The 13,166-nt window shown below is 33.6% G+C and overlaps 1 protein-coding gene across 4 annotated transcripts in view; it reads right to left on the bottom strand.

Moving 5' to 3' along the window:
* The window catches only part of WDR7 (WD repeat domain 7), a 354,103-nt gene that overhangs the window by 279,919 nt on the left and 61,018 nt on the right, over window positions 1-13,166 (bottom strand). For 3 of the 4 annotated variants that reach the window (XM_073213119.1, XM_073213121.1, XM_073213123.1), the window contains exons 10-12: window positions 12,754-12,895; window positions 12,257-12,505; window positions 11,283-11,503 (exon numbers count right to left, since the gene is read on the bottom strand). In XM_073213119.1, the coding sequence (XP_073069220.1) occupies window positions 11,283-11,503; window positions 12,257-12,505; window positions 12,754-12,895 (612 nt within the window). The remainder of the gene's footprint in view (window positions 1-11,282; window positions 11,504-12,256; window positions 12,506-12,753; window positions 12,896-13,166) is intronic. The other variant, XM_073213120.1, reaches the window with a different exon arrangement.

Below are 13,166 nucleotides of genomic sequence, written 5' to 3'. Positions count from 1 at the left end.
AATATCTCTTACTGTAGTTTATGACTTAGCAGACAGAGGACTGCAGACAGTGGGCAAGCAAACAAAAAAGGCTTCCACATTCCTATGAGGAAGTTGACCTTCAGCATCAACTCCCTGAGAAGTTTCACTGCCAGAACTTTCACATCCCCATTAATATGCAGGTGGATAATTTCAAGAATTCAAAAAAATGAAATCCATCCCCACAAAAAGACTTGAAAACTCCACATCATGTTACCACTTTTATTAATAACAATAAAGGACATATGAAGCAAATACTAAAGAACAGCATAGGATCTGCTTTTAAAAGTAGATTATGGGACATAATTTTCTTTAGGGAAAAAATAACTGTAATTCCAAAATTTCTAGTTTTTCATTTGCACATGATATACTCTCTTCTGAGAACACATATGTTTACATAAATATGTTTTAAAGAGTCTGTTCCCCTTTCATATAATGCAATAATCACAAAAACTAGCAAATGACATGCCCCACTCACAAAAAAAATTGGTTCAAAATAAAAATGATATAAATAAAAATAAGATACTGAAGAGTTAAGTGTAGCTCTACTGTAATAAGCAACAGTCTGGAAATAGTCAAAATAACAAAGACTCATAATAAAAATCAATATTGCTAAGTCCAAGAAAGCATAGTTATTAGAGGTACTTAACTCACAAGAAAAGATGGCCCTCTCCTTTTTAAAATATGTATTAAAATAAATCTAATTTTTCTTCTTTCAAGAAAATACTAGTCCAATTCGTGAAGAAAACTGTCGTAGAGTAGAAACAGCTCAATACAGTAAAACCTCATTAATTTTGATGCCACTAATTAATTCTGAGTTGATGGTTACCTTTGCAGACTGTGAAAGCAAATGAATGGTATAAACAAAGCAAACATCTAGCCTATTTAAGTGTACAACGCAAAAATACCACTCTCAAGCACCACTTTGGTATTAATTTTAATTCAAACAATACACATAGTAATGATAAATAATTCTCAATTACCTGTTAAATGAAAGCACTTAAAAGATGTGCTAAAGCTTGCTAGCCTTTCTGAGCATCTTGGTCCAGCTCAGCCGCCTTCCCCTCTCCCTCTTCTCCAGGCTGCCCATTCAGCACACCCCAGCCAAGGGTAACGAGCTCCCCAGCTCTCGTTACCCTTGAAAAGGACTCCTGTCTCCTCCATCCAGAAGGTTAGCTGTGCAACCTTACTCAAGTCAGAAACCTCTCTGGGCCTCAGTTTCTTTGCCTGTAAAACAAATTTAATAATCCTAGCCATGCCTTTCCCAGCCCTGCTCTTATGAGAATGAAATGAAATGCAAATTGTCCCTACTGTACATCTGTTAAAGGTAAGCAAGTTTTTACTATTCTAGCAGAAATCAAGAAGACCTAACTACAAAAAGATTTTTCATCTTCTTCTCTTTGTTCATGGTAGTTTTTAATGTTTTTGCAGTGAATAAGAATTACTTAACAAGGTGAGAAAACTGAAGTTTGAAAAAAATGAATCGACCTAAGAATTGAAAAAAAAAAGATTTGCTAAAACACAATTAACTTGGTTTCTTCTTATCTGTCCTCAAAATTTAAAGAAGCACTTCTTGAAGAATATTTTATGACTCCTATCTCTCTTTGATTTAGACCCAGCTTCCCCACAAATGAACTGAATTAACACAATTCCTTTATTATTAAATGATTAAATTCTAGAGATCTTGCACCTATAATGATTGATTGTATAATATGATTAACTCCATTCTACCTCATTTGCTTCCATTTCAACCAGGAAAACTCACCTGAACATGACTTAACACCAAGTGCATTATAAGAAGATCATGTATAAGATTTAAATTGTATAGTTCAAATAATAACGCAACTAAAAAATGTGAGCCTCATATTTTTTAATTATTTGTAAAGTACTTATGCTCCAAACTTTGATCATACACCCTTCATTAAAAAACTTTATAATGTATCCCCACTATATGTATAATTATAAACTATACATGTATTTCTGTGACAATATATCAAATACATTGTAAAACATAGCCAAAAATATATATATACTTTAAAAGGATGACTCAAAGTTTAAACAAATTTAAGATGAAATGTACCCATTAGTAACTTTAGGTTAACATTAGGCAATACTAGGTGTAGCCAACACGCATTTTAATGGGAAGCACACCCGGTTGACAGCAATGCTGTCGCCCTCCTTATGGTGGCAGGCACACCACTCCCAGGTGATATGTGCCCATTTGATATATGAAACAAGTGAGGCACCAGTGTCCTCCCATCTAATAAATGTTCTTAAGCTCAATTTCTCAAGGTTAAAAAAAGAAGACATGATAAAAGCTTTAATATTTTATTCTTACAGCCCAGCTGTGTCATAGATTGTACTCTAACAGCCACTGCTATTCACTTTTAAAAAGTGTAACTCATATTCCATTTTGTGTATGTACCACATCTTCTAAGGAGAAGGAGTTGGGGCTGGTTGGGAGGGAGGGTGAGGGGGATAAGAGGGCACAATAATTCCCAATCACAATTTAAGTTGGTCACGGGGATAGTAGTACAGCATGGAGAATATAGTGAGTGATTCTGTAACACCTTTGTACATTGATAGTAACCACACTAGAAGGGGTGAGGATTTAATAACATGGGTAACGATTGAACCACTGTTTTGCACATTTGAAACCAATATAAGATTATATATCAACAATACTGAAATAAAAAAAATTATTTTTAAGTGTAACTCATAAATACTATTTAAACATTTTTTATTATGGAACAGAACTTGTACAAAATGGATTGGCATTCTATCAACTTGCTTCTAGTACTTTACAGATGAAAATTATTCAAATTCACATTCAAACACTGCATTAACCCTACCCTCAAAGCAATATGCACCAATGACATCAAAAGCTAATTAAAAGCAAAAGCTAACAATAAGCAACAGAATATTTTGCCAAGTAAAAACTCTACCTTTATTTGATTTTTAAAAAATGTAAGATAACTGGGACAAGGAAAGGGAGGAAGATACTGAACAAAAACAAATATATTCCAAGGCCAATTATTATTTTTGAAGTAATTCTGATCCTCAACCAAATAAAGTCTCATTGAATGTGCCAGTAAATAATCCTCACATTACATTAGTGCTAAGTAGCAGAATGCCCCAAACTATCATAGAATCTGATGGAGTCAGAATACACCACCTAAAGTCATCCAGACACATTTTACAAGATTTCATTTTAAACCATTCCCAGAAACCTCTTACGTAACGTGTCCCTAAGCATCTGCCATGCATTTCAGAAATTAGACACAGCTAGTTTATCCTATCAACTAGCTCTCTGGAGAGAAGGTTCTGGTTTCCAAGAGTCCCAATGTAGATTATAATTTTTTTTCTACTTTTGCTACTCTGTTTTCTAAACTATTCTTTTTCTTCCTATCACTTCAGGAGCAATCACTGAGGAGCAATCATTTCTTAGCTGTTCAGAACAGCTTTTTTTTTTCTGGGTAGTGTCTAAATATATGACCACTAACTATTGTCTCTCCTTTTAAATATGCCCATTATTAGACAAGCTATAAATGACCAGCTTCTTTCACTCATAAATCAATCCCACCATTCTCTGAATCATTATTTCTTGTACTTCTCAGAACTCTTTCTACGGAACATAGCTATGCAGTTAAGATACATCATTTATCACTTCTAAATATTCTACCTGTAGGGAAACAAAGCCTGTGAATGTTAATTTCATTTCCACACTTCCGCAAGCCTTGAGTAAAAATATTTTTTTCAGAAATCCATTGCTTATCCTTCTTGAAAAAAAAAAGAACTGTTTCTTTAATAGTTATTTTAGAAAATAAGACTATGTGATTCAACCAAAACACTGACTAATCATCTAATTAACAGGACAGTTAGGTTTTACATGAAAATAAGACTTGCAGGGGCAAGTTTTAATATCTTCATTTGTTCATTATATACAAAAGATAACCATGAAGGAAAAGTGAATTAGAACTCCACCTTTCTTAACTGCTTCCTCACTAATAAAACAGCAAATAAATATAAATAATTTAATGTAAGATTAAGAAGATATTTGTTGGCTTAGGGAAGAACAGACGATTTTTATCCTATCCTCACACCACAAACATAAATTTCAGATAAAGTATTTTATGTTTGTTTTTAACCCAGCCATCGTTTTTAAATAAAATTTCATCAAATTTCTGAGGGAGAGGGGAACATTCCAAGCTTCAAAAGTATGAAAGAAGCAACACAGAAAAAGTTAAATTACATTACATAAGAATGGAAATCATCTGTAGGTTAAAAAATCAAAAGTATGTAATAAATAAGGAGAAAATTTTAACAATAGGAAGTTCCTAAGCTTAGTATTTTAATTAAGTTATATGCTCAGATAAGCACTGACATCCCCAAGAGAAATAAATTAGTAAAGACAAAATATGTCTCAGAAGAAAAAAAATCACTAAAATCCTCATAGAAAAATCTCAATATCTCCATCTCTAATGTCTTCTAATTCAGTATCTCTAATCAAAGAAATGCAAATTCAAACATTAAGATACTCTTTCCATTTATCAATTTTGCCAAAGATTTTTGAAATTCTAATAGCAAACAACCAATATTTATAGGGTTCTTACTTTGTACTAGGTATTATTTTAAATACTTGGCAATAATTCATTATAGTCTCACAACTCTAAGGCAGGTACTATTATTATTTCCATTTTACAGATGTGGAAACAGAGGCATGGAAGTAAATAAAAACATCTTGTGCTAGCAAGGGCAGTGAAACAGGCTCTAAGAGTAGGGCTCCAGAAAGATGACCAGACCACCTTTAAAAAATCTGTATTGTCCATAACAATACTATTTTTAAAAATAAAAATTTATTTAAAAGACAGTGCTGAATGCATAGAAACATGAAATGGTATGTGTTTAGGGAAAAAGAATATTATATAACAGAATACTATGTACATTGTAATATATTTTAGAAAAATGTCATTTCTGCTTCCTGCTGTTGCTTAGTTTGTATTACCAAGGTTTACCCTGTTTGGCTTTCAGAGATATGCTATATATAGACATTTTTTTAATGCAACATTAAAATTAAATAAAAGTCCAAATCCAGAAAGGTGAGATAAGAACTAATTCAGGCAAAATCTTTCCTACTTTTTCAGTAAGAAAGGACCATGTATTAAAAAGGATAAAAAAAGAAAAAGAAACAAAAGAAAAAAAAACCTTAATTTGTTAATTGTTCTTACCAGTTGTGGACGTTAGCCACACTAGCAGACTTTTAATCACACAGACCACCACCTTTGTCTCTAAAAGCTAGCAATTTATCGTTGTCAAATGAAGACACAAACACGTTAGATTCCTGCCATTTCTGTTTTCACAAACCCACGCTGCCCCCTTCTGGATACCACTGGAGATTATGTGACAAATTCAGTATGATAAAATAGAAGTCATTTTTTAAGGATTCTATTAAGGACTTAGCCTTATATGCTCACACTGAGAAACATATATATTACTGGAACTCAATTTATTTTGAGACATTTTACAAAAATCCGTTTGGAATAAAGTTCTGCTAGCAACACAAAGCTCTGATAATCCAATCGTCCATGTCCATGAGAGGAAAATAAATAGTAAGTATATATTTACTAAAAGCAGAATCTGAATTTGGCGCTTATCTTTCCAGTTCAATTTTAATAATTTTACGACTTATTATACATGTATCCATAAGTACACAGTATATGGAATAGAGTGTTTTTAAAATGTAAATGGCATCAAACCATATTAGACACACAAACGTCCCATTTCAGGTAGTACTTCTAAATGTAGCCACCAGCTACAATTGCAAACAAAGTGTGGAAATGTGGACAGCTCCATGTGGACATTAGTACCAGTCTATACGTAAGAAATATTCTACTGAGCCGCTAGTGTTATTTATTAGTTTTTGAATTTTAATTCCTATCAATAAGATCTATCTGGTTTATTAAGGGGAATGTTTTTTAAATCACTCCTGATATTTTTCAATTATTTTCTTAGTATTATTTTCAAAGTCTAGTTTCTTTCTCTGCAAGTCAAAATACATGGAAATAAAAGTAAACGTTGTTGGGTCTTAGAGAGTGGAATCCTTTATATGAGAAACTATAGTATGAGGAGAATGGTAAATAAGGGCAAGGTAAAATACACTGGCAGGGAGGTAAAGGGAAAAGGCCAGATCATTTTTATCTGTAACAACATAATCCTAATGCTAGAGATTTAGAGGGAGCTTTCTGCTGCAACATTCTAGAAGCCTTAAAAATCGCTGCCCTCCCTTTCAATTGCCTTCCTGAGACTCACAGGCATTTGGTGCACTTTTGGTCTCCCCTAGCCTAGAAGACAAATTTTGGAAATTTACCTAAGCCTATATCCCTCTGACAGCTTTAATTTTTAAATTTTTTTTATTAAGGTGTCATTGATATATGATCTTATGAAAGTATCACATGGCCAACATTGTGGTTACTACATCCACCCATATTATCAAATCCCCCCCCCACACACACACCCCACTGTAGTCATTGTCCATAAGCGTAGTAACATGCCACAGAGTCACCAGTCTTCTCTGGCTGTACTGCCTTCTGACAGCTTTTAAAATCTAGAAAGAATTCTATCTCTAACCACTTTGTGTGGTTAAATGTCTTAGTTATTAGAGTAAGATTAAACTAAATATGCTATATTCTTAAGTGTTAAAATATTACAGCACAGAAAATCTCTAAAGAATTATAAGGTATTGTACTCAAGGAACTACGCAGCTGGAAAATAGGAGGGAAAGGGGGACTTGCTTCACATTTAATAACCTTTAAATACCTTTTGCATTTTACATACCTATCAATAAAATATTTTAAGATACTACAGTGAATACTATTCTAAGTGCAGATGAAAACTTTAAAATTTAATAAGCCTGTGTTTAAGATTTTTCTAAAAAGTCTATGTGGGTATTTGAAGTGACAATCTAATTTAATAATAATATAAAGGTTCTGCTTTAAATTTGAATCCTATTGAAAATACCTAAGAACTATTACATTTGAATAGCAATATATAAGGTCAAAACTACACCTTTAAAAACAATAAACACAACATGAAATGACAAAAATGGTATAGGATTTTGTTACATAATTCAAATACTGTTTAAGTAGATAATTTTACTATTCCTTTCATATGTATATACATGTATATGATCTTTCATATGTATATATAGTACACTGTCTTATCAAGAAACCAAACCTCCAAAAAGAAAAAAACCTCAAACTGATTTTTTTCCTCTACATTCCATAATCTCAAGAAGAAAGAGAAATGGCAAATAACCTAATGTTAAGGATCTCAAAACTAGAAGCTCCAGCACCCTTCACAAAGTCAATATACAGTTAGTTAAATCTTACTAGCATTTTTTGAGTAGTTTACCAAAACTAAAGTCAATATACAGTTAGTTAAGTCTTAACAGCATTTTTTGAGTAGTTTACCAAAACTCCTTGTTTCTCTGAATACCTATGATATATCCTTGCCTTTATCTACAAAAGTATTTTGTTAGTACCTCTCTTTTACCATTTGGAAGATAGTAGTAGTGCCCCCAAAACTTTCTGAATTGTTCTCAATAACCCTATGGCACTATATAATCCTGAATGACTTCAGTATTTCATATTTCAAGGGATAGCTTCAGGAAAAGTTTTAACTTTCTTACTAACTACACTTTAATTCTTTGAAATAATCTGTATCATATAAAAGTTAAAGCTCAGCTAACCAGGCTATTCAGTGAATCAAACTTAATTGCAAAGCACTTTGTTAGGCAATATATATCATCTATGAGCAAGTCCAATTTTTTAAATAATTAAAACTCCCATTAATAAAAGAATAGAGAAATTGCTTATTAAAAATAAAGTATATAGAGCCACTGAGTCTGGCATTAAACTAATGCTCATCTGTAGGAAGAACCTAGAAAGATTTTAGGTAAAAAGATGCTAAAATAGCACAGAAATGAAGGAGTGGAGAAAGAAAGAATGACAAAAACACCTAACAGGAGAAAAGCAAGTACATCTTATTTGTCTACTGAGACATATATGCGGAGTCATGACAGTAAGATAGAGCAGGGAAATGGGACGTGGGTCATACCACTGTAAATCTACTTAGCCTGGGAAAAAGGCCCACACTTATTCTTTAACTTAATTTATATGCTCTTCTTTCTTTTCTTCCAGCTCTTTAATCAATTAAGTAATGTTGTAACCAGGACAAGAGATAGACCTCCAAAGTGTAAATGAACCTATGTGGATAAAGAATGCTGAGATACATATCAACACAATCACCTAAATAACCCTATTCTTAAGACAAAACCTCAAAGGAATTATGAATCACCAGTATACATCATGCCTTATGCTGACCCCTACCCAAAAGGCCCTATAAAACCCCAAACCTTAAACCTTTAAGTGTGCCTCCTCTCTGAGGTCACCCACACTTCTGAGTGTGTACTGTCTTATATCAAACTCTATTGTTGCATAAGCTGATTGCACTTGTTTCTGAATTCTTTTCCATGATAAAGACAAGAACTCTCCAACCTCCACCTCCAGTGAAAAGTACCTTTGTCACTTTGCTATTTCACTCATTTTTTAGTCTTAACACAACCCTTTTCTCTCTCCCTGTTTTATTTCAGACCAGCAGAGAAGCGGAAGTTCTCAGAACAGAAACTCACTCCATCCAGTGCTCTGTGACTTCCCCAATCCTGGGGTGGGTAGGGGCTGAGTTCCCACACTGTGCAGACCAAGCACACGTTGGACATCCTGGCTTCAGGAGCTAGCAAGGGATCTGCCCTGTGCTAGCAGAAGTTCAATGAACTTCCCTTTCCTGCCTCTGTTCTTCCTTGATCTCTTCTGCCTGCATGCTGCTGACATTCATTACTACTCTCACTTTACTGAATTCCTTCCTGACCTGCACTCATCTGACCTATTTGAAAACTCTTTCTCAATCAGAGTGCTGAACCTTCCCCCACCCAGGCTGATGTTTTGCCTAGTGCATTGGGAGAAACCTTCCCAGATGCAGCTGCCCAACAACAAAAGGACATGATGACAGTCTGTCCTCAGAGCTGGTCTCTAGCTGCAGCATCTTCACTACGTAGCAGATAGGATTTCATTTTTCTTCACTAACAACCTAAGCTAAGAAATAATGATTTTGCTTAGTACTTTTCTTAACCTTTTATATTTTGGTAAACATGAAATAATCTTATAATAAGAAAGGAAAAATAATAAACCTTATACATCCTTAGCTATAACTTAAGTAATTTTTAAAATACAACATTTCTCTGTTTTAGAAGAGAGAAACTCCCCCTCCAAAAAAATGCAAAAGTCAAAATTCAACATCTTTCTGAATTTACCTTAGGTAAAAAACAAAATTCTATTCTAATCAAAAAAGTAGATGACAAATTTTTGAGTATTTATCTTTAACCATCATGTTTAGTAAATATTTATAATTTTTCAACAACCAGATCTCAAGTTTAAAATAAAAATATTTCTTACTACCAGAAAGTGCCGTCACAGCACATGATGCCATAAACTCTAATCTCAGCAACAGAATCATTTGCTAAACATTTAGCAAATACCAGATTCTTAGCTTCTTCTTAATCAGTTAGGCTCTTTGATCTTCAGACACATTAGCTGATGTACCTAAAACTACCAGCAAAATGAACAGGTATTAACTAGGCAGCGCATATTTACTTGTTAAATTATCACAAAGCTAAAAGCAAGTTTCTTTGCCTTAATCAGTACTTTTGAATGTTAGTTACAAACAAGAGAATCTATGGTAAGGCCTATAATAAGTAAATTACAAGTCAGACACTAATTTCCAAATGCCAGACTTCCTAGTCTGTGACCCTCATCCTCAAGTCCCCAGGCCACAGCCCCTTTGGCTGTGGCCCCTAGTCAAGTAAGGAGTCCCCTCTCTATTTAGTTGCCAAAATTAGATATTTCACAATTTGCAGTCAGAGATGAAAATTCTCATGTTTCACATTAGGGCATACCTTTTGTAAGTCAAGTTTAGGACAAGGTTGTAACAATGCTATAACTTACAAGTGCAAGTATAATGATACCTATTTCACCAAAACAAAAATAAAACTGGTTAAACAAGCACATAGTAATTTTTCACAGTGATAAAGATATGAAACTATAAACCAAATTGGAAAGAAAAAGGCAGCAATAAAAAAGAAGGAAGAGAATGATTAAGAATATGAATTTTCAAACCTGGCAGAAAACAAAGAAAGGGATGGCACTCAGACTTCCTACAACACCAGCAATAAGAAATCAAACAAAATCTAGCACTGGCAGAACATAGCAGATAAAATACATTACCAAGATTAATAAACAGAAAGTCCAAGGAAAATTTCTTGGGTTTTGAAACGAGATACCTTGTGAAAACTGCATCAGATACATGAGCAAAATTGTTTTCTCTTCGGGGAGACAGTAACTAGTGATGGGGAGTGGATCATGATAAACATGAAATATTTATCATGTTTGCAAGCAGACCCTGTGTGCATCTCTTTATGTTTGTGCATGTGCACAAACGTGTGTGAGTGTTAGGGAATGGCGACTATGCACACAAGGGCCGGCGAATCATGTGAACAAGTCATGAATAACATAGTAAAAGAAAGTATGGGCCCATTACTCATCAGTCCTAAAACCTCCTAAAATCACCCTAAAAAAAAATCCCTCCTAAACTTATTAGGCTTTTTATTTGATATCATGGCCTAACTTCCACACACATCACTAAGAAAGCAATCTACTTCCACAAAATTTTCCAAAATCATTATCAGTGGCTGTTACAGTCTCCTTTGGCAAATTGTTTATTTAAATGAACTCTGCAAGTATTTTGCTTGACCATAGTAAATATTCACTATCTTTTTCCTCAGATGGAGCTAAGAATAATGAGATTGTAGAATGTCTTTGGGAATATTTATGCTTTTTTAAAACAGAAAATTGAAACTCCAATAAACATATTCTGAACTGCCACTACATTTCAGGGATAAGCCATGCTATTGAGGAGCTAATAACTGGAAAAATCACTATGTGCATCTTCTATTTCTATGTGCCCAATAGTAAGTAATTATAACTTTGCCTGGATATTGTACATAACCATTATGTAGTTTTAAAATCAAAAGGGTTTTGTTAATTCTGCTGTCTTACTTTTTTTTAACTTACTATAGATTCCACTTGCAACAAGCCTGACAGCAACATAACTCAGTTGCCCCACAGTGAAATAATCTTTTATGATCAACTTACACTACAATTTTCAGGTGGAACTAGAAGCTGAGTAATCTCGCCCCCATGCACACAGAAGATATGTTTCATTTCTCCAGAAAATATGTCCCAAATTATGACCGAAAAATCCACACCTCCAGATATCAGATATCTTTGATCATAACGAGCTGAGACCTGATGAGGATATAGCAAACATGTGACTTTGTTCCGATGACCACGAAGTGTTCTGTGAGGTGGCCAACCTGTGAATGAGGTTTTGGATTTAAAATGGGAAAATACAAGTCTTAACAAAATTTCAACAAGTAAAAGTAAACGTGAATCATCACAATAGCTATAAATTTTTATCACAGAAAAAAGGCTTCTACTTCTATCTACTAAAACTGCTCTGTCCAGTAGCTACTAGCCACATGAGACTATTGAGCACTTAAAATGTGGCTAGTCTGGCTTAACATGTGCTCTAAATGTACAATATAGAGGAGATTTCAAAAATTCAGCATGAAAAAAATATAAAATATCTCATTAGTAATTTTTATATTAATTACAAGTTGAAATGAAAATAGCTTTGCTATATTGAGTCTGATAAAACATACTATTAAAATTAATTTCACCTGAATCATTTTTACTTTTTTAATGTTATTAGAAAATCACATATATTGTTATATATATTTCTACCAGACAGCACTGTTCTAAGAGATTACCAGTATTACTGATAATATGGTCATTATTTAGTAAGCCATAGAGATAACTAAAAATAAATGGAACGATTAACATAGATTAGAAGTAAAATTGGGTATTTCTTTGTTCATAGTCATTATGTGGTATTTATTCTAATAATAGTTACTGAGTATTTTATTATCTGCACATTAAACCCTGCCAACTACACAGAACACTGACAAGTGCACTGTCTCATTTATTTGTTAAAAACAAACAGTGCAAACACTATCAATATCATGGCTATGATGCGCACTTCAGACTTGAGTAGATGTTCAGTATACCTCTTCGGAGTGTGTGCTCCCCTTGCAGCAGTTGTACTATAGCTGTCTGTGTGGCAGGCACAATAATGATGCTTCCATCTTCACGGCCACAAACAAGTCGCCCATGTGCTGGTATGTACACACTTGCAGTTACTTTCAGAGGTTCATTACTACTGGGAATCACACTCAGCTGATCTATAATTCCAGCAGGACAAGGATTCAGTTTATCAAATGCCTCTTGCAAACTAATAGAAGTTGTCATTGCCAGCCCTGGGGGGGGGGGGGGGGGGAGGGTTGTATAAAAGAAAAATATTTGTGCATGTTAGAAAAAAAGTTAAAGATATTAAAATAAATGTGCTTATGATTGATTGAGTAATATACCAAACTGATCTCTGTCATCAACTATGACTCTAAGAAGAAACTGATGTATGTACATTATGAATTTGATACTTGGTAATTACTATTTAGGTTGTTAAATTTAATAAATTAAGAAATTGTTGTACATGATTTACTATTACCTTCTTTACCTTCCTGTTTATCAGGTGTGTCTGATAGGTTCCAAATATTTAATCTTCCGGAAGAATCACCCTGAATTAATAGTTTATGGAGGGATTCCCTGCACCCATAGAAGAATCGAGTAACGGGAGGACAAATTAGAGACTGCCAAAAAAAATAAAAGTTGTTCAAGTATCTTTAGCTGTTTTTTTAATCAGAGTATGTCACACATTAACATTTTTTTCAGATAAAGATGTAAAATATTTTGCCTCAGTACCAGAGTAAAAAAAGTGGTTATAGCACAAGTATTCAACAATATTTTGATGTAATTTTGTAGCATTAATTACATGTCAACTAATACTCAAATTCAGTATAACACATTCAAATAAATGAAAACTACATTTGCAGTTTTTCTCTAGAATTAGTATTTATATTC

This window comes from Manis javanica, chromosome 9, assembly GCF_040802235.1.
Source record: "Manis javanica isolate MJ-LG chromosome 9, MJ_LKY, whole genome shotgun sequence".
Classification (NCBI taxonomy): Eukaryota; Metazoa; Chordata; class Mammalia; order Pholidota; family Manidae; genus Manis; species Manis javanica.
This window is presented reverse-complemented; position numbering and strand designations above follow the sequence as displayed.